Consider the following 22,921-nt stretch of genomic DNA (forward strand, 5'->3'; position numbering starts at 1 on the left):
CTTTGATAATTAAGAGATAAATAAACATAAAATAAAGATAGAGATACTTATGTAATTCATTGGTGGGAATTTCAGATAAGCGTATGGAGATGCATTATTCCTTCTGAATCTCTACTTTCCTACTGTCTTCATTCAATCATTCATACTCCTTTCCATGGCAAGTTGTATGTTGGGGATCACCGTTGTCAATGGCTACCTCCTGTCCTCTCAAAGAAAATGGTCCTCTACGGTTTCTGTACGGCTAATCAACTGTCAGATTTTTCGTCTCAGATGAAAAATACCAGGCACAACTACCGCATGGCTAATCAGTTATTGGTTCTCGATCGTCTGGGAATAAGATCCAATCATCCTTTTGCGCACTGTCACTGCACCCCACATTCGCGAGTTTGAAGCTCGTCACAGTCATCCCATCCTAGATCCTACTCGGAATACCACAGACAAGGTTTAGACTTTCTGGATCTCAGGAATTCTGCCAATTATTTCTAGCCTATACCACGAAAGTTCTGATCTCAGATTCAGATGCCCCATTGTCAGAGGGAAAACGATGTGAATCGTTGATTAAAATCCCAAGAGATATGCATTCAAGCTTGTTTTCATGTAGAACGGAAGCGTTTGTCAGGCACGCGTTCATAAGTGAGAATGGTGATGAGTGTCACATAATCATCACATTCATCATGTTCTTGTGTGTAAATGAATATCTTAGAATAAGAATAAGCTTTAATTGAAAAGAAGAACAATAGTACTTTGCATTAATACTCGAGGATCAGTAGAGCTCCACACCTTAATCTATGGTGTGTAGAAACTCCACTGTTGAAAATACATAAGAACAAGGTTTAAGCATGGCCGAATGGCCAGCCCCCATAAAAGTCTAAGACAGCATAAAACTGATCAAAGATGATCTGAGGATAATCCAAAGATGAAAATACAATAGTAAAAGGTCCTTTTTATAATGAACTAGTAGCCTAGGGTTTACAAAAATAAGTAAATGATGCAGAAATCCACTTTCGGGGCCCACTTGGTGTGTGCTTGGGCTGAGCATTGAAGCTTTTTCGTGCTTAGGCTGTTCCTGGAGTTAAACGCCAGCTTTGGTGCCAGTTTGGGCATTTAACTCCAATTCTGGTGCCAGTTTGGGCGTTTTACGCCAAAATTTTTATGCTGACTTGAAATGCCAATTTGTGCCATCAAATCTCGGGTAAAGTATGGACTATTATAAGTTTCTGGAAAGCCCAAGATGTCTAATTTCCAACGCAATTGAAATCGTGCCAATTGGGCTTCTGTAGCTCCAGAAAATTCATTTCGAGTGTAGGGAGGTCAGAATCCAACAGCATCTGCAGTCCTTTTTCAGCCTCTGAATCAGATTTTTGCTCAGGTCCCTCAATTTCAGACAGAAAATACCTGAAATCACAGAAAAACAACTTACAGTAAAGTCCAGAAATATGATTTTTGCATAAAAACTAATAATTATATACTAAAAACTAACTAAATCATACTAAAAACTACCTAAAAATAATGCCAAAAAGCGTATAAATTATCCGCTCATCAACGGCTTAAACTCCGTGAGCTGCGGCTAGATCTTTATACTATTATGCTCTTATATATCTATATATGTCTTGATATCTGCATGTATATCTTGTGCCTTAAGTTTGTAGCTTCGTGTGAACGCTTTGCGCTTTTCAAACTCTGTTTTTGAGCTTAATTCTTCATCGGGCTTCTAGAATTATTATTTCTTTCTATATATATATATATATATATATATATATATATATATATATATATATATATATGTATACTAGCTTTATAATTGTCGTAACCTTTGATTAACCCTTGCTTTATGACGCGAGGTAAGGCTTAGGGTAGTTAGGGTGTTACAGTGCACGACTTCTTGCCTCCTCGACAACGACCACCCTCGACAACGACCACTACAAACGGCGACGGAGCTTCTCTGACCATCAAGACCTGAACGGCGACAACGACTGCTTCTGTCATTAGTCTTTTTCTTCTTCTTTTCTCTGACGACTGCTCAAGCTCAGGTAAATAATTAATGTTTTGAATTTTAAATTAAGGATTTGATTATTGGATATTTTGATTAGGGATTTGATTATTGAAATTTTTTATTAGTGATTTGATTATTGAAATTTCTGATTAGACTTTTGATTATTGGAATTTCTGATTAGAGATTTGATTATTGGAATTTCTGATTAGAGATTTGATTATAGAAATTTCTTATTGGGGTTTTGATTATTGGTATTTCTGATTAGAGATTTGATTATTGGAATTTATGATTAGAGATTTGATTATTAGAATTTCTGGTTAGAGATTTGATTATAGAAATTTCTTATTGGGGTTTTGATTATTGGTATTTCTGATTAGAGATTTGATTATTGAACTTTCTCATTAGGGTTTTGATTTTTGGAATTTTTTATTAGAGATTTTGATTATTGAAATTTATGATTAGGGATTTGATTATTGGAATTTCTATTAGGAATTTTGATTATTGTTCTGATTAAGTGTTTGTTATTCTTCCTTTTTCATTATTTGATTATTGTTCTAATTAGGTGTTTATTTGTTCTAATCAGAATTTTGATTATTATTCTGACACTTGATTATTGAGACTTCTGATTAGGTGCAACTTTGTTCTTCCTATTTAAGCATTTTGTTCTAATTATTACTCAACTTTCGATGTGTTGTTGATTATTGCTGAATTTATTCTTTATGTTGTTTGTTTAGGATATAACAATGGGAGGAGGAGATAATTGTGTTTCTCTATCAATCACCGAAGAGAACAAAACAACAAAAATTGAAGTTGAAAATCTTACTGCTCCTGCTCTTGCTATTAATGCCTCCACAATTCCTACTGCACCTAGTACACCACAAGTAGATGAAGAAAACAAATTTGGAAACAATGAAGATCCAGAAGTTGTTCGTAAGGGAAAAAATTGTATGTTTGGCAGCAATTTACTAAATTTCCATTGACTAAAACAAAGGGACAACACCAGGCTAAATGTATTCATTGCCAGAAAAATATAGTTGTCACCCTATTAAACGTGGCACAAATTCTCTAAATAAGCACTTGAACGGTGCTCATAAGTGGATATTTACTAAAGTGAGGAAGCAGGGGACACTTCAGTTATATGCCTAAAATTGATGAGGAAGGGAAACTATGCAAAGCCTTTAAGGGTTATAACTTGAAAGATTGTAAGAAGTCTGTAGCTGAGTTCGTTGTACTTGATGAAATGCCGTTTAAAGTTGTTAAGGGGTTTGGGTTTCACAAAATGTTAAATCGATTTGAGCCAAGATTTACGGTACCATCTAAGGTGACGGTCTCTAGAGATTGCTTTTAACTTTATTTAGATGAGAAAAAAAGCTAAAAGAATGGTTGACAAATTCATGTGTTCGGATTTGCTTGACAACATATTACTGGACATCAAATCAGAATTATAATTATATGAGTTTGACTGCACATTTCGTTGATGAAGAATGGAAGTTATAAAAGAGGATTATAAATTTTTGTCAGATTAAGAACCACAAAGGTGATACAATAGGAAGAGAAATTGAGAAATGCTTGAGAGAGTGAGAAATTTAAAAAGTCTTCACAATCACAGTAGATAATGCAAGTTCGAATGATGGGGCTATTACTTACCTTCAAAGGAAATTAGGTGCAAGAGGTGGGTTGGTGTATGGACAAAAGTATATGCATGTGAGATGTTATGCTCATGTTCTTAATTTGATAGTGAATGAAGGAATTAAAGAACAACAAACTTCAATTAAAAGTACTAGAAATGCTGTCATGTATCTTAGGTCCTCTCCTCAACGGACTAAAAAAATTTAAAGACTGCATTGAGGCTAAGTTAATTGAATCTAAAAGTCTTGTGTGCTTGGATGTTCCAACTAGATGGAATTCTACCTATCTGATGTTGGAACATGTCGAGAAATTTGAAAAAGCTTTTGATAGACTTTATGATCAAGAACCTGATTTTCTTAGATGGTTTGGAGAGGATAATGAAAAAAAAATTGGTCCACCTACACCACTTAATTGGCAACATGTATTCATTGAGTTTTTGAGAATCTTTTATAAGATAACTTTGAGTTTCTCATCTTCTTTGCATGTTACATCAAACAAATATTTTTATGAAATTGCATCTATTGCTTCTCAATTAACATCTTGGAGGTAAAATCATTCTGAATTGTTAGTGTCTATGGCATATTCCATGAAGAATAAAGATCATAAATATTGGAGACCTATTGACAAATTTAATCCATTGTTACTTTTGCTGTTGTATTGGATTCTCGTTACAAACTAGATTATCTCTGTTGGTATTTGAAAGATGTTTATGATAAAGAAGTGTCTACTAGTATGACTGATTTTGTTAAACTTACATTAGAGACTTTATATAAGTTTTATGAAAAGGAGGTTGCAGGTGATAAAGGAAGGGAGGACGATGAAAGTTCATCTAGAGATGTCTTGGATAACAATACTAAAGTCTCAACTGGTGCTAAGGGAGTTTCTGAAAATAGAATGAATATGTGGAAAAATAAAAAAAAAGAAGGCTAATGCAAATAGCAAGTAAGATGTGGTGAGATATTTGGACGAGGTTACTGTGGAAGATGAGAATTTTGATATATTGGCTTGGTGGAAAGTGAATGCTTCTAAATATAGGATTCTTTCTCTCATAGCCCGTGACGTCTTAGGTATTCCGATCTCAACCGTTACTTTTAAATCACGCTTTAGCATTGGTGGACGTCTGCTTGATGTCTTCCACAGCTCTTTGTTACCATTAATGGCTGAACCTTTGATATGCACTCAAAGTTATTTGTGCCCTTTTAAACAAGAAGTTGAAGATCAAGAGTGTGATCAATTTGATAGTAGTCAAAGGATTGTTGAAAGTACATTTATAATATTTTTATTAGTGTGACTTAATTATTTGAAGTAATAATATTTTATATGAAAATGAGTAATTTTATATGTTTTGTAATTTGTAGGTTTTACTAATACATTCATATCACAAGGAATAAGTTGACAACATTAATAGCAATTGATAGATGATGACTATTTTTCTGTGGTTAATGTTTTGTGTTATAAAGACTATGAGTTAAAGTTATATGTTTACGAAGTACAAAACTTTAGCATAATATTTTGTGTTATTTGTATATGATTTAATTATTTGGTGTTATTAGACAATATTAATATTGATTGTAATCATGCTTTAATTTTATATAATGATTAGTTCTTGTTATAATTTTTAAGTAAATTTTATTATATAAATTATAAAATAATAGTTAAAGATTTGGAAATTTTTATATATTAAAGACTTAATTTTTATCCAATTTTTATTTAGTTTTCATCCAATTCAAAAATATGTAGGTTTTTTTTTTTCGGTAAAAAAAGTATGTAGGTTTTATTAAATCTAAAATCGAACTAAAATATAAAAAATAGGTCCAATATATATTTTAATTTTGGACCGAGTCTAAATTAGGAGACTCAGCCAAGCCCATGTACACCCTTTTTGTGTGGAGTAAATTCCTAAGTTTTGCTGTGGTACCTTGGCAAAATGGACGTTGACCTTGTTTGACTATTTAATTTAGTTTCGCCAAAGTTATAAATCCGAACCCTACCGACTTCACTCGTCCGTCATCCCCCTCTCTCCTCTGTTTCTCTGCATCGGAGACGCAGCTGTCGCCAACTTTCCTCGTGCTCCATCACAACAGTGCTGTTCTTCGTGCCTCTTCACCGCTCTTCTCTGTCTCAGGTTGTTGCCTTTTATTATTGCTCCGTCCGTTCCGTTTCTTAGCTTCTCTCTACGGTCGTCCGAGATCCGCAAGAACACCCACGTCACCGACCCCAAGGTTGCATTTTTTCCCTGTTATTTTTATTGCGAAATTTCATGAAGCTATTTATTCATTTGTATTTCTTGTTAGAACTTAGAACTCAACAGTAGCTTCGTTTGTCCTTATTTCTGGATTTTAGGGAAATTCGCTTTTTTTTTTCATAATTTTGGGATTGTTCATGTTTCCACTACTTGAGCGTTTAATTAGATACTCTTGTATAGTACTGGTTATTGGCTTCATATGATTATACTTAGGAATTTAGAATGGCTGTGAGATAGAAACGGAAATCTAGTGCCACACGCAGAAGTGTTTGTTTAAATCGTAAGGATGAATGTTGACATTTCTTGTAGTTAGTGGTTCTGAATTTTCTTTTAGTTGGTTATTTATTTGTGATTACTGTCATAATTGTTAAAACTGCTTCTGAAATTGTGCGTTGGTGTTGTTTCTTGTTGCTGTGTTATTGTTGCTGCTCTTGTTGCATATTTTCTTTGCTACATGTTGATTGTGCTGCTGATTTTGTTCCAATTTTATTGGCAACTCTAAGTCACTCGTGTATTGATTAAGGATCCAGAGTTAGATGCGCATGAAAGGCAATCTTGTCAATCTTATTTTTTGAACAAATAGATTGTGTTCTTTGTTTGTCATATACCATGGAGGGGCCTTTTAAGAGTATGGTTTAGGGTGTTTGCAATCAGTGAGGTGTGTTTCCATTGCAGAATTGCTTAGCAGCTTTAGTCTGGCATCAGTATGGTGTTTCATGATCATTTTACCAATATGTCTGCTGGATTGATAACAGCTGATTTTTTTTACATCGTAGCCATCTTGATGTTAATATGCTGGTCGTTATAAGTATAACAGTAATAAAAACTTCTTTCTAATTATTCATCCATATTCAATGAAAACAAGAATAGACTCCAGGGAAAAATCACTGGAGAATGGAATCTGTAAGAATGGCTGATTTTTCCACATCGTAACCAACCATATGTTTTCTTTTTTTATCTTACTTTGAGCTCGGTTCATCACTCCTTTCACATCATCTCTCTGTAAGGGGTTGGGATATGACAACTTCTCTTGTTCACTCTTCATCTCTTGTGAGTTTAAATTTTCTGATAAAGATTTTTATTTTTTTATTTTATTAGTGCAAATGACACCAACCTTTTCATATTTTACAAAATACACGTGTACGAACAATATTATTACCTAAATTTCAGGAGAGGTCAATGTATGGTTTTAGAAATATAGGAGAGTTGGGTTTTATTTTATCAAACCTTGAGGGGGTGAATCATGAGTGTAATTTGACCTTGTTTTTGTGATGATACTTTATATTGCATTTGGTTAAACTTTATGATAATTTGAAAAACTGCCATTAGCTGAACCCACCTGTTTTGAAGAAATTTTGGCTGTTCTTATTTGAAAACTTGTCTTGTAATGTCACAATGATGTCTGCCTTGTCAGTTGCCACGCTTTAGGTATGGTGGTTCTTTATAGTCTGATTTGTGGCCGATAATGTTGTATGGCATAATACCATGGACCATACTGACTAAAAAATTATATATTTCACTGCTGTAACCAATTTAATTTATAGAATGAAAAATTTAACCAAACAAGTCATGCAAGGGTCAGACAGGCAGCTTATATAAATCTTAAAAATTATTGAAACCCATTCATTTGCAACTACTTGCTTTTTCACTCAATCACAGATTAAATGATAGTAAAGCAAAAGTAGTTGCAACTTTTGCTTCTTACTCCCATCACTCAAGTTATAAATGTTTTCATGCAGGATCTTGTCCAAACCGGAGCCATGGCTTCATCTCATCTTGCTGCAACAACTGAGTCACTTGCTCTTGCAATGGAGGCCAAAAACCCATCTGAAGCAATCTCCATTCTTTACCGTGTACTCGAGGATCCTTCTTCTTCATCCGAAGCTTTGCGTATGAAAGAGCAGGCCATCACAAACCTTACTGACCTTCTAAGACAAGAGAATAGGGGGGAGGATCTGCGCAGCCTTCTCACACAACTGAGGCCCTTTTTCTCCTTGATCCCTAAGGCAAAAACTGCAAAGATTGTCAGGGGAATAATTGACGCAGTTGCTAAAATTCCAGGGACATCTGCTCTTCAAATTGCACTCTGCAAAGAAATGGTGCAATGGACTCGTGCTGAGAAGCGTACGTTCTTGAGGCAGAGAGTTGAGGCAAGGCTTGCAGCACTTCTGATGGAAAATAAGGAGTTTTCAGAAGCTTTGACTTTACTCTCCAGCTTGGTCAAAGAGGTTAGAAGATTAGATGACAAGCTTCTACTTGTAGACATAGACTTGCTGGAAAGCAAGCTACACTTCTCATTAAGGAACCTTCCAAAGGCAAAAGCTGCACTCACAGCAGCAAGAACAGCTGCAAATGCTATTTATGTGCCGCCGGCACAGCAAGGTGCCATAGATCTGCAGAGTGGAATACTGCATGCTGAGGAGAAGGATTATAAAACTGCATATAGTTATTTCTTTGAAGCCTTTGAATCCTTCAATGCACTTGAAGATCCAAAGGCTGTTTTCAGCCTGAAATACATGTTGTTATGTAAGATCATGGTGAATCAAGCTGATGACGTTGGTGGAATCATATCCTCTAAAGCAGGTTTGCAATATGTCGGCCCTGACTTGGATGCAATGAAAGCTGTTGCAGATGCTCATTCTAAGCGCTCCCTGAAGTTATTCGAGATTACTCTGCGAGACTACAAGGTGCAGTTGGAGGAAGACCCAATCGTGCATAGGCACTTGCAATCCCTGTATGATACCCTTCTCGAGCAGAATCTTTGCAGGTTGATTGAGCCATTCTCAAGAGTTGAGATTGCACACATTGCGGAGCTCATTGAACTACCTATTGATCACGTGGAGCGGAAGTTATCCCAGATGATCTTGGACAAGAAGTTCGCTGGGACATTAGATCAAGGTGCCGGATGCCTCATCATATTTGATGACCCCAAGACAGATGCCATATATCCTGCAACTTTGGAAACCATTTCCAATATTGGGAAAGTTGTGGATAGTCTTTATGTTAGATCGGCCAAGATCATGACATGAGCTTTCCTGTTTTTCAACACAATACTTGTTGCTATTAACTTACTGATGTCTAGCTTATGAATTGTTTTGCATTTTGAATTTGTCCAACCCAAAATTGTGGTAAGCCTTGCTTCACAAGTTATAATTGTGTCGTAGCTGGACAGCTTGATTTGCAGGGTTGTAATAGGTGAAATGTGACTAAATTGAAGCAATGATGTGCATTGATTTGGCAATTAGGTTTGCGTTTTTCTTTTCCCCTCTTTTGTGGCAATATTTTAGACCCAAGATTATTATTCTCCAAGGACTCTTAGTCTTTGCATATTCAGTTGTTCCTACTAGATGAGGCTAGATGAGGCTGGTTATATGGATCAAATGATTATATGGATCAAATGATCCGAAAGTTTTATCATATATTATGTCTACTATGAGATCATTCACACATAAATTTTGTTTGATCACTTCATGTGGAGGATTTTATTTTAAAAGCTTGTTTGGCAAGTTGCGTGGTGCCATAAAGATTTTTTTATTTTAGAAAAATTTGAAAAAAAGAGTATTGTTAATTTGATATCAAGTTAATTAAAATAAAAATTATAATTTGATGTCTAATTAACTAAAAAAATAATTAATAAAATTCATAAGACAAAAAAAATTAAATAATAAAAAAGAGTATTGTTAATTTGACTTGTTTGCCACACTTATTTGGAGGCTTTTTGTTTACGGGCACAATGTGTCTTTTGTGCTTGTAACTTGTATCCGAAGGGGTCATCGTGCAATTTAGAAAAAATTGAATAAATTAATTGAATTATGTAAAATATTGAAATTGGATCAAATCCCACCCCTCCTCTCTCCCCTCTTTTTTTTTTTTTTTTTGGGTGGGAGAGAAGTTGGAACAGATATTAAGTTATATAAATATAGGAGTGTATATGGGATTGGGTGAAATCGAATTTGTCTTAACTAAGTTTCGACTCCAAATGTTTACCGGTTTAATTTTTAGACTCTAATCTGATTCTAAACTTGATGAAACCTCCTCATTTTCGAGGTACAACTATAGCGGGTGAAAATCGGGGACAGCAAGAGGAGTTATGACAACAATAGTGGCAAGGGCAATATGGTTAGTGTTCAGACCTTGACCCAAAACATAGAGTTAGGCCCAATAAGGACAAAAATGTCCACCCAAAAAGGGTGGCCTCTACCATTAACCCGACCTCTTTAAAGAGGTCGGACACGACGACAAGGAGCAGTTTCACTTATCCAAATAAGTAACTGTCTCCACGAATCTCTCCTACTATCTTTATCTCCACTAAACGATAGATTCTAACAAACTCTCAAGATAAAGGAAACTACTCCAAAATGTGGTTCTTAACTTTATTATAAATACACTGACACTCCTCAAATATATTCACATTCTATTCTATTAAAACTCTGCCTAAAGTCCTTGCTAACTTAAGCATTGGAGTTTTTTGCAAGTACTACCCCCTCCTCCTCTTCACGAGGAACTCGGACGGTGACACCTCAGCACCTAAACAAGTCGGATGCTGCCTCAGAAGGAGTGGGCCTCACGCTCAAGCCCAAATCAACGTTTCAGATAACTCTCAGAACATTGGCTCCATTGCTGGAGAACGAAGATTTAACCATTGATCATGGTGGATGGCCAATACGAAGACGGTCACACAGCATCTGAGTCAGAACCAGAGCCCCACCGTGATGACCTCACACTTGCAATACCCCCACCTCGGGAGAGAACTCACATTCCTCACGGAGAAGGAACATTTGGAAACCATTAGCCTTGGCAGATCCATTCAGAGATCCACTCGCTCGAGAATGAGGAACTTCTCCATCCAACAGAGATACTAGGCTTAGTCACGAGCACCGTGGACGATTAGAGCAACTCGAGCTGGAAGCTAAAGGACATAGAAAGGATGAACGAGAACTGCAAATGGAGGTATGACGGCAAAAAGAGTTGGAAGAAAAGCTCTTACAATTAGAAGCTGACCTCAGAAAATGGGGCAATCGAGCAGATCGGGAAGAAAGCCGTTTGGGAGGAGAAGATCCGTTTGTTGAAGAGATTATGCGATCCAGGGTCCCAAGAAATTTTAAAACTCCCGACATGAATCTCTATGACGGAACAACCGACCTGATGCACCACCTTAACAATTTCAAAAGTCGGATGTACCTGGCCTATGCCTTCGACGCTACCTATTGCAAAGCCTTTCTGACAATTTTGACCAATGTCGCGATGAAATGGTTTGATAATTTAGCCCCCAGGTCGGTAACTGGTTTTGATGACCTGGCAAGAAAGTTTCACTAGATTCTCAATTCAGAAGGATAAGGTAAAGCATGCCCCAAGTTTACTAGGAGTTAAACAAGAAGTCAGAGAGCCACTTCGAGATTACATGGAAAGATTCAACAAAGCATGCTTGGAGATTCAAAACCTACCTACTGAAGCAGTGATAATGAGATTAGTTAATGGCCTTAAAAAGGGGGTCGTTCTCTTAATCCATATCCGAGTAACACCGAGCTACATTGTACGAAGTACAAGAACGGACAGAAAAATACATCAACATGGAAGAGAAATTTCAACTTCGAGAGCTTCTCCCAATATCCAACCTACCCTACCCACATCGAAAAAAGGACAAAGAAACTAAGAAAAAAAGAGGGGGTATAACTCGAAAAAACCTTGAAGGTATCATAATTACACCCATTCCGAGTTTCTCTTGTAGACATTTACAGGGAGATATATCAAACCGAGAAGCTTCCACCTTCTCGCCTAATGGTGCGGATTTCAAAAACCATAAACTAATCTTCAAGTACACCGGGTCATACCAAGTAATACTTCAGGTGAGTGAAGGTCGATCTCACGAGTATTGATAGATCAAGCAACAATGGTTGAGTGATTTATGGTGCACGAAATTGTGATCTCAATGGTGCCAAAAACTTGGTACGCACAATTGTAATCTCTACTCTTTTTCACAATTTCACACAACTAACCAGTAAGTGCACTGGGTCGTCCAAGTAATAAATCTTACGTGAGTAAGGGTCGATCCCACGGAGATTGTCGGCTTGAAGCAAGCTATGGTCATCTTGTAAATCTCAGTCAGGCGGATTCAAATGGTTATGGAGTTTTGATAATTAAAAGATAAATAAACATAAAATAAAGATAGAGATACTTATGTAATTCATTGGTGGGAATTTCAGATAAGCAAATGGAGATGCGTTATTCCTTCTGAATCTCCGCTTTCCTACTGTCTTCATTCAATCATTCATACTCCTTTCCTTTTGAATTTAAAACAGGAATATAACATAATAGAAACGAAAGAAAAATAGTAAGTGAAAAAGGAACTAAACCACCTCAGTCATCACGGTGGGTGTCTCTCTCCTTAGGCTGTGGTCCGTATGGTTCTCTCAGTCGTCCAAAATCCGGCATCAACTGAAAAAGCTCATGGCACTAAGTCTTTTGCTCCGCCACAATCTGATGGAGAAGGATGCCGTGACTATGCTGTGTCATCCTCATCTGCTCAACAGAGGAAGTGAGCTGCTGTCAATACTCCTTAGGTGGAAATTAATGCCCCTGAGGTATGGGAGGCTGGTTTTGCTGAGTCTCTTTCTCGGCCTGCTCTCCTCTTTGGACCCTCTAATACTCTTTCACATACTCCATGATCTTCTTGGTGATTGGTCTTTCAACTGAAATAGAAAAATCATTCTCTACCTTCGCCTTAGAGGCGTCACAGAGACGATAAATAGGGTGTGGGAATCCCAGTCTGGCATGTGAAGAGGGGTTGCATGCTATGCTGTATATTTGATGTGCAATTATTTCTTGCACACCCACATACTTTCTGCCCATGATACAGTAAATCAGTATAGCACTGTCTATCGTGCACTCCGACTGGTTGTTAGTGGGCATAATAGACCTCCGGATAAAGTCCAACCATCCGTAGTCAGAGGAATGAGGTCGCTGCTCTTTATTTAGTTCAGTTTACTATTCGAACCCAACCTCCATTGAGCTCCTTGAAGGCAAATCTTAGCAAGAACTTGATCCAAATTTTGGTTTCAGCTTACCCTCTCATCACTATAGCAAGTCAAAGTGTGCTCAGCAAGTGGCAACTGGAAGGCTTGTTGGATACTTCTTGGACTAAAATCCAAGACTTTTCCTCTCACAAAAGTACGATGGTTCTTTTCATTCACCCCATGGACATCTTTATATTTGAGTATATGATTACTTTCTTATGTAATTTGAGTATATGATTTTTTTTTTGTAAATTCTATCAAATAGGCAGAGGATCCGAGAGTCATATAAAGATTAGATCATATCAAAATTCTTTTCTTTTCACTAATCCATTATTTTTCTTATAATTACTATTTTTTTTGTTATTAATAATGATATTCTTATAGAATGAAAAAATAATATTTAATCTTATATATAATTGTTTTTTTAATTTTAAGAATTGTGTGCGTGATGATGGTGATGTATATTACTATTACTTTAATAGGTAGTACTTTTGTCTTTTTATTTTTAGATTTTATATAGCACTCTTTTATAGAATAATTAAACAAATAAATGAAACACACTCTCTTAATTGCTATCATGACACACAATAATTCAAATGTTCTTTTATTTTATTCAAAATTTTAGTAGAACAGGATGTAGTATAATAAAAAATAAGATATATTTATGAATTTATTAATAATAAATATTTAAAAAAATGTATTAAATGATTAATTTTTTTATTTTTGCCGTATAGACATCTTTTTAATAAATACTGTTTTGACATCAATATTTTCTTAACAATATATACAGATGATTTGTTTTGTTAGTTAAAAAAATTAAATATGTAATTAATTAATAACAATTATATTTTTATACAAATGCCAAAAACATTTAATATACAAATAGTATTTTTTACGTATTTTTATATTTTAATTAATATAATTATTTATCTATTTTTATACTAAAATATTAACGTCTTTTAAAATGACACACAATATATTAAGATACATAGTAGTATTTATTTCTTTTATAAATTTGCTTAATAATATATGTTTAGGATTTTAAATATTAACTTCAATTATTCAAGTTACACTTATAAATTATAATATAATATTCATATGCATATTGATTAGATAATATATTTTTTATATATTAAATATTAACTTAGAATAAGATACAAATTAAAAGAAATAATTCAAATATTAAATAAGTATAGTCTATTAATGTATAAAGAAAAATAATCTCAATAGTTGATTTTATCTTTATATAACAAAACATATTTATTTATTTATTTATTTTTTAAATTAGTTAAAATGTGCTCTAAAAATTTTCATTTAAAAAAAACCATTAAAAACATATAAATTAATATTAACCATTTTAAATTTTATATACTTATTTTATGTAATTAGATTAAACATTAGAAGTATATTTGATACAAAATAAAAAATTTTAGAAATAAAATTGAAGCAAAACAAAATTTAGAGATAATTTTAAAAATTTTAACAAATTTCAGAAACAAAAAATATATTTTATCTATAAAAGAATATTGACAACTCAATTTGTGCAACGTGCAAAAGATTTTTTTATTCATACATGCGCTCCTTTTCACATATATTAAAAACAAAAATAAAATAAATTTATAAAGCATGAATAATAAAAAATATACTAAAAAAGCATTTTAAATAATTAATTTTACCTTTTCATAATAGTTAATTTATCTTTTTTTTAATTTAGTTAAAATATATTTTAGAGATTACCATTTGAAAAAAAATTAAAAATATATAAATTAATGTAAACTAAAATATTATAGAATATTAACTACATTAGTTTTTTTGTATACTAAGTAAATTAATTACTTAATCTTTATGTATACTAAGTAAATTAATCCTTTTAATAAATATATATTAATTTTATTTTAAACAAACTATATATAAATATAAGAGTGATGATATATGTATAAGTATTTTTTGTAACTAATTTCAACTAAGTTGATTCAATTATAATAAAAATCACTCTCAAAATGAAAAATGAAACACATGACACGTGTTCCAGTGTTCTACTAGATTGCGTTTGTTTATTATCTTTTTAAATACATGGACACAGACACAAATACACAAAGAGATATATACACAAAGATACACAAATTTTTTATTGTGTTTGGTAATACTGAACAAGACACAGTATAAACTAAATATCAATTTTATCTTTATATCATCACCAATGGAATAAGGATGTACTAAAGATAAAAGAGTAAATATTTGTGTCTCATCAATGTGTCTCCATGTTTCATTTTTTTTTAAGGACACCAAATACATATATTTTATGTATGTTTGTGTGTCACCGTGTCTTTCAAAAATTCGTGTCTCAGCAAACAAACGATAGACGTGTACCACCGTGTCTATGTATTAGTGTCTGTGTCTCATCAAACAAACGTAGCACTAGCACACAATTGAAAGAGCTTACACTACATACACAAGTCTTTCTACACTTTCTAAAGCATACAAATTTTTGTTAGAGAACACACAAATTTTGAAGCATAACAACAAATTTTGAAGTATAGCACACAAAAATTGGCACATAACACAAATTTATCGATATATCACACAAACTTTTGCACATAGTACATAATTTTAAATTATAACACAAATTTTGAAGCTAAACACACAAATTTTTTGCTACACCAAAATTTATGTGTATATTCTTTTATTGAGTTCTGTTACATGTTTATGTTTTTCTTTCTTTTTTCTTCATGGTGTGTAAACCGATCACCATTCATTGCAAGTCAATGTTAGGGTTCCATTTTTCAAAAACACACACACATAGAAAGGTATTGTTGATACTTTTTTTAAGTATGTCATCATGGCTCATGATTATTAATTTTGATGTGCAGTTCTAATATTTTTTAGTGGTTAGGATCCACAAAGAGTGCGGCATGACAATCTATGAGTGCACCCAACACATCTTCTTTGGTTAGTAATCGAAACTAATAGTTTGGTAACTCACACTAATTTATCAAAAATCATTAAATAAATTTTAGTTTATTACATCACACAGATGTTTAAGCATAGCACATATTTTTATTCAACATAACATACAAATTCACACATATAACACACAAATATTAAACATAGAAAAATAATATAAAAGACATTCATACCTTTTCAATTTCACTAAATAAAAAAGATATATCCAATTTACAAAGAAGAAGAAAAAGAAAAAGACAACGGTAACAGCGACAGCAGCGACGATGATGATATTAAAGGAAGAGGAGGAGAAAAAAGCGACAACGGTGGCAGCGACAGCAGCAAAGATAACGGTGATAGCAACAACGACGACGATAATGATGACGGTAGTGACGATAATGACATTAAAAGAGAAAGAGGTGAAAAAGGAGGAGTGTGATTGAAATTTAAATTTTAACAATTTGATAAACTTAGTTTAATAAAAACATTTAAATACCTGATATTTTTATAAATATAATAAAGTAGATTAAGTATATGATCTATACGTAGCACGGGACATACATTAAGAGTCTAATAATATAACTAAATGATACTTAGTTAATATTTTTGTTTGTGTCGCTACAATATAAATTATTTTTATTAAAATTTTAATTTTTTGAGTTGTATAATAGTAATAAAGTATAACAATATTTGTTTAAAATATACAAATATAATAATTTTTATATTTAAGTAAAATTTGTTAATATTGACTAGAAACATTATAAGACTATTGGGTCTTTGAAAAATAGATGATCGAATAATTTTATACACTTAACAATAAATTTTTATATATAATTTTTTTTAAATTAAAAATAATAATTATTACTTATTAGTATCAGTCGACAATTACTAATAAATTTCTATAATGGATCAACATTTTTTATCCTAGTAAATACAAATAGCATAAGTACAAATAGCGAGTGAACACATGTCATGAACTGGTGATTCTTATTTTATTCCATTTTCTATTTTTTTCTTCTCTTCCGAAATCAAACAATCCATTCATTTCCCCTCAATCATCATCTTCTGTCCCACTCATTTTCCCCTTGTCATCGCTATAGATTCCGCTCACACACAAACTACACAAGCATAACATGTTTGGTTCACCACGTAACCACCAGTAGCATCCATGTTCTAATAACAACACAAGTAAGTCCAATCCCTTTCTTCAACTACAACTAACAAACTAAAACACCAAAATAACCTTCAGTTACCGATTTATGTCCCAACTAAACTTCCAAGTGTCTTGTTCGCATATGTGATCAACACATAATAATAGCCTTACTCTTCCATATCCACAGTTTCTTTTTATTATTATTATTATTATTATTATTTTGAAAATTTGGTTTACTTTTCTTCCAGTTTCTACACACTTCTATTGTACCGGTACCTGATCATGACAATGTGCTTTAGCTTGACCGAAACCAGAAACCGGTGCTACCGGTCAGCCTTCACAGGTTCGGGTCTCCGATCGACCATCATGGACCTCAGGGACGGAACCGTCATGCACTGCTGGGTCCCCAAAACCCGAGCCTCTTCCAAACCGAACCTCCTCTTAATCCACGGGCTCGGAGCCAACGCGCTCTGGCAATGGGGTGACGTCATCCGACACGTAACTCCACACTTCAACGTGTACGTTCCGGACCTCCTGTTCTTCGGCGGGTCCCACACGAGCCGAGCCGAACGGAGCGAGGGGTTCCAGTCGGAGTGCGTGATGCGGGTGGTGGAGGCGAACGGGATGGTCGGGCGGGTGACGGTGGTGGGGCTGAGCTACGGCGGGTTCGTAGGGTACCGGATGGCGGCGATGTACGGAGAGGAAGTGGTGGAGAGAGTGGTGGTGTGCTGCTCGGGAGTATGCATGGAAGAGAAAGATATCAAAGAAGGGTTGTTTCCTGTTTCGGATTTGGAAGAAGCTGCCTGCATTTTGGTGCCTCAGAGTCCGGAGAGGCTGAGGGAGCTTGTTGGATATACGTTCTTTAGGCCTCCTCCTGTTGCTTGGTTGCCTTCTTGCTTCCTCTCTGATTTCATTGATGTAAGCCTGTAACACTTTTTTACCCCCCTCTTATTTACTTTAACTTACCCTTGTTTTTCTTTCTAAATAGTAAATATATCGATTTAATTTTGAGGCAATGTGGTGTGAAGGAAGTGTAAATTCACGTCACAAACAATGCAATTGCAAAGTGATGAATTGGATATCATTCCTCCATTTCATCAATTTTGCTAATTTATCATATGGCTAGGATTATTGAGGTTGAGTTGAGTGGTATTTTTTAATTCTAAATCTTAAAATCTTAAATTCGGGTGTCATTATTGTATAATTTTTCAACTATTTGGATGTTTTAGATAAGAGTAATGATATAGTTTTTTAATTATTTTTCTAAACATTCCCTTAATTATTAAAAAGTAATTAATTTTTCTTACTCGTGATCTCTCCTTAATTAGGATATTATGTTAACGTGTAATTAATTTTATCTCAATTGCATGGCTAGATTTCGTTTTTGTTTTGTGGACATATTGGTTGGTGTATTTTTGTTACTTCACACTTAATTTTTATGCAAATTGCAAACCACCCTGTCTCCAAGGGCCCAAAACAAAAATAGAAAAAAAATATTTTCCTATATGGGTGTTTGATTGGTTGGTTTTGGTTAGTTATCAACTGTAATAAATTAAATAGTTTCTTCTGGGATTCCCCAAACAAATGGAATTGGGACTCTGTTTTGCTTAGCCTTGCGTGGAACAGTTGGATAGTCTAGCATAAAACGGTGTAATGCTCATACTTTTTGTCTTCATATGTTTTAGTGAGTCAAAATAGGTTTCATGATTTAGAACGAAACTTAACTCAAATTAGCTCCTCGTTAGTTCCTTGAGGTTGAGAAAGTAATTTAACTCAAATTTGCAGCACTATTATGATTTGAATTTGATTTTGATGTACTATATAAAGAGGTTTTAGATGTTTATCTAATTATTTATCGCTACCTAAGCAAAATTATCTATTGTTCACCATTACCGCGTGAATAATAATTCAAAAGAACCGATGTAATTAGAATTGTGTAAAATAGTTTTATACCATCAATATGTCAAAATTAAACTCTCACTTACTAAAACTTAGGTGATCATTAACTAGGTATAGGATAAAAGGAAAAGAAGAATTGTAAAATATGATGGCAAATAATAGAATTGGATGATGTTTCAGCTACTATTTTGACCAACAAGACCTAAAGACTTGAGTCTTGTTTTCAATTCATCTATATGAGTAGGAAGGATTGGAGTATTCTTAAATGGGTGAATTTTTGTTAGGCAATGTGCAGGGACTATGTAGAAGAACGGAGAGAACTAATCCGAGCCATTGCAAAGGACAGAAAACTTTGTGACATCCCCAGGATTTCTCAGGTTCATCTCTACTTCCCCTTTAGTACCATAATATCTTTGGCTCTTGTTTATCATTTCTTCTTTTCAATGATTATTGAGTTTCCTATACTAAAAGCTAAAGTAGAAGGCTTAATTTCATCTTCTACTGCAGCCTACGTTAATTATCTGGGGAGAGCATGATCAAGTGTTCCCTTTGGAGCTTGGTTACCGATTGAAAAGGTTAATATTTGATGAACTCTCTTATTCTACCTATTCAGTTTTAACTGAAATTCTTATACAGATACAAGTTTATCATGTCATATTTAGACACAAAAGAATATTGATATGATGTATAAATAAATAAGCTAAATATCCTTAGTGTAGTGGGATGGCATTTTTATTGTGATCATGCCAAAGATGAAACGCTGATTTTGGGAAAAACCTTAAATGCCTCTAGTCAAGCTTGGTGCTTGATGCACTAAGGCAATATAATAGTGTAGATATAATATAAAGATTAAGCACTAAATTGGTCTCCAAGAAATTTTGAATTAGATATTTTAGTTCCTAACAAATTTTTATCCTCTAGAAGTCTTCGAGACTTGCTCTCGTTAGACGGATTGGTCCATTTGATACTTTTAATCAAACTTTTAATATACATGTTGCACAAATAAGTCCCTATTTTTATTATAAAACCATTAGGTTCCAAAATATTACTATTAGACAAATTAGTCTCCTTTCAAAGCTGACAGAAGGATAAATCTGTCCAACGAGAGAAGGATAAATCTGTCCAATGAGAGTAATTTTCGAGGATTTCTAGTGAATAAAAATTTGTTGGAAATCAAAGTGTCCGGTTTTGAATTCTTTAAGGACCAAGTTAGGTGTTTATTTAAGAGTTATTAGAGCATTGTCCATTGAACTTATTCTTATTTAAGAATTTGACCACTTTTAAATATAATACTCATTGGCATTGCATTTGGTAACACAGGCATTTGGGTGAGAATGCACAAATGGTACTAATTAGGAATGCAGGGCATGCCTTAAATGTGGAGAAGACCAGTGAATTCCTCACGATATTGATATCGTTTCTAGTGGATTTTCAGCTACCTCGAGAGAGCCCATTCATCATCAACTGTGAAACCAACAATGGAGTTTGAGTAATCAAACAGAGCACATGGAGAAAGGAAATCTTCACATAATAACAGAAGAAGAAAAAAGCAGGTTTCCCTGAATATTGGGTGACTCTGTTGAGACACATTCTTTTTAAAATTTGGCTGGCTCTAAAGCTGAGGTGAGGCCTGTTGGCTATTTCCATTGGAAACAGTTAAATGCAAAGGAGTTAAGTGGCTTGTTCGATTGGTAGATTTCGAGTCATTCTTAGCTACTCTGGTAGTAAATAAAAAGATTTGTTCTCCAATTAATTTATGTCACATATATTAAAATGACTTTATTATAAATAACTATTAATGATTTAATGATTTTCCATTCAACTAATAGATTAGTGCAATAATTATAATTTGCAGTATGAACACTTAAGAATTTTTCGTAATTTTCGGTCTCTCTCTGTGTTGGATTAATCACTTATCACCAAGGTAGAAAAAATCGAGATTTTACATAAAATCGAACAAGTAAATTAAGAACGTAAAACGTAAAATTTTAACAAGATTTAAATCGTAAAATCGTCAGATTTAGTACAAATTTTATAAAATTGGTAGATTCATTTAAAATCATAATATCAAAAAATTTTAAGAGTTAAATCGAGTATGCTTGCTACTATGTCACTAATATTGCTTACCGCTAGACTAAACAAGGATGTAACTTTGTTTGACTTTAGTGTTTCAAAATCGCATCTAGGATATAAAAGGTTGCATTCTTTACGGATGCTATAAGCTCGAATTTTAGACATCAAATTCTAAGGGTGGCACAGATGATTAAGTTAAAACCATCACTATGTTTGAATTTAACTATATTGAAGATATTGTGGTCAATAGTGGGAAAATAGAGTTCAATAAAAATGTACGAAAACTTATCGAATGTATTGAGATTGGATTATATTTTTAAGTGTTAAATAATTTTATTTCTTTAATTCTAGTGTTAGAATATATTAGAATCAATTAGTATTTATTAGAATTATTTAGCATATCTAAATATTTATTATAAGTTATTACGTCTTTATTATTTCGATTTTTTTAACATTTATAAATATTTTTTTATATTGTATTATTATATACAACTTGAATATACACAAATCTTTTTTCTAATGTTCTCTCTTAACTTTCTAACATCTAGCATGAGTGGTCTAACGATGAATCATTAGCAAGTAATCCTAGTTTTAATACATATAAATATAAATAAAAAAATAGATGGCTAAAACTAAAAATTGATGTGTCAAAAAATTTGGCACAAATGGTCAATGTTAGAAAGAATTCAATAGTTAAAGTCAAAGATTATATATGCATGAAGCATACCATAATTAGAGAAAACAAAAATGAGTTAGGCTTGACAGTCAATTTATCTTATGTTTGATGTCTATATTTGTTTGAAGTTTAAGACTACTTAAAGTACAAGTCTTTTTGAAGTCTATGTTCCAAAATTATTTGAGGTGCAAATTTACTTGAATTCTAAAATTATATCAACTAGTTTAAGATTTTTTTTTCTCAATAAATAGGATTAATTTTAATAAATTAGAGAGCTTCCATTCATTTACACTAGCTCATTTTATGAGATCATTGGACAAATTTAGTCGACACTTTCTGTTAAGATCGAAAAAGCAAAATATAGACAAAACAAAAACAAAACATAAAGTAAATCACATTGGTGAAATAGAATAATTTACCAATATACACATAAATTACATTAGGTGAGAGTAACTTAATGATTTTAAATCAACCATAAATCGCATCAAGGGATGACGACTTAAGATGAGAACCAGAATTAACCTTGACTAAGGCGATTTGAGTACATCCCTTAAAATTAAAAATAGTTCATAAATCACAGCAAGCACTACAATTTATAGCCAATTTCCCATGCAATGTAATTTTGGGAATCCTGTGCTACTGACTCAGGACGTGAGCATGCAATGATGTCAAGGCATGTCTTGATGGGAGTGTGACGCGTGGATGTTGACCAGCAGACTGGGGAGTTGGTTTTCCCGTTTCCCATTCCGCGCACAAACTTTTTTTTTTCTTTTACCTAAACGGTTTTTTTCAACCCCCGCGCACAAACTTTTTTTTTTCGTTTACCTAAATGGTATTTTCCAACCCGACAAGTTAAGGATTAATTTGTCGTGGATCTGAACTCCCGATACTTGTTTAAGCGGACGAGTGAACTGACCACTCGACCAATTAGTAGTTAATTAAGTTGGGTTAGGAATAATGAAGTTGTTAATTAAGTTGGGTTAGTGGGCTATTTTCATGGTTGTGTATGGGCTCCCTAAAGTGTGATCTTTTTTATTGTAACCTGATGTAAATTGAGTAAAAAAAACATGAATAATACAACTTACCAATTTTTTTTACGGTCTTTCAACAGAAGAGAATTCTCTCTCAATGGGAGTGACTTCTCAAAACAATAGATTCTTCTCCAGAAGGGAGTTACTAACTCTTACTCACATCAACACCATAACAATATTACCAAACATCAACCTTTAAAATTATACAACACCATAACCATAGTACCAAACATTAACTTTCAAATTTTATTGTATCCGTATATAAG

At 33.5% G+C, this 22,921-nt stretch overlaps 2 protein-coding genes across 2 annotated transcripts; both read left to right on the forward strand.

Moving 5' to 3' along the window:
- The first annotated feature begins 5,592 nt into the window (after positions 1 to 5,592).
- LOC130941071 (26S proteasome non-ATPase regulatory subunit 11 homolog) lies at positions 5,593 to 9,171 on the forward strand. The gene is made up of 2 exons (XM_057869451.1): positions 5,593 to 5,844; positions 7,607 to 9,171. The coding sequence occupies exon 2, from the start codon at positions 7,628 to 7,630 to the stop codon at positions 8,894 to 8,896; it is 1,269 nt and encodes a 422-aa protein (XP_057725434.1). The 5' UTR covers positions 5,593 to 5,844; positions 7,607 to 7,627; the 3' UTR covers positions 8,897 to 9,171.
- Positions 9,172 to 16,829: 7,658 nt separating this feature from the next.
- Positions 16,830 to 20,696, forward strand: LOC130941883 (uncharacterized). Its single transcript, XM_057870511.1, has 5 exons — positions 16,830 to 17,011; positions 17,225 to 17,894; positions 19,160 to 19,252; positions 19,383 to 19,450; positions 20,196 to 20,696. The coding sequence occupies exons 2-5, from the start codon at positions 17,259 to 17,261 to the stop codon at positions 20,362 to 20,364; spliced, it is 966 nt and encodes a 321-aa protein (XP_057726494.1). The 5' UTR covers positions 16,830 to 17,011; positions 17,225 to 17,258; the 3' UTR covers positions 20,365 to 20,696.
- The last annotated feature ends 2,225 nt before the right edge of the window (positions 20,697 to 22,921 follow it).

The sequence above is a fragment of the Arachis stenosperma genome, chromosome 7 (genome assembly GCF_014773155.1).
Source record: "Arachis stenosperma cultivar V10309 chromosome 7, arast.V10309.gnm1.PFL2, whole genome shotgun sequence".
Classification (NCBI taxonomy): domain Eukaryota; kingdom Viridiplantae; phylum Streptophyta; class Magnoliopsida; order Fabales; family Fabaceae; genus Arachis; species Arachis stenosperma.

Bases quoted from the DNA above. Each gene is read 5' to 3' on its own strand.
- LOC130941071 (XM_057869451.1), top strand. From the start codon at position 7,628: ATGGCTTCATCTCATCTTGCTGCAACAACTGAGTCACTTGCTCTTGCA.
- LOC130941883 (XM_057870511.1), top strand. From the start codon at position 17,259: ATGACAATGTGCTTTAGCTTGACCGAAACCAGAAACCGGTGCTACCGG. The intron at 17,895-19,159 runs GTAAGCCTGTAA...AATTTTTGTTAG, and splicing joins TCCTCTCTGATTTCATTGAT to GCAATGTGCAGGGACTATGT. The intron at 19,253-19,382 runs GTTCATCTCTAC...CTTCTACTGCAG, and splicing joins ACATCCCCAGGATTTCTCAG to CCTACGTTAATTATCTGGGG.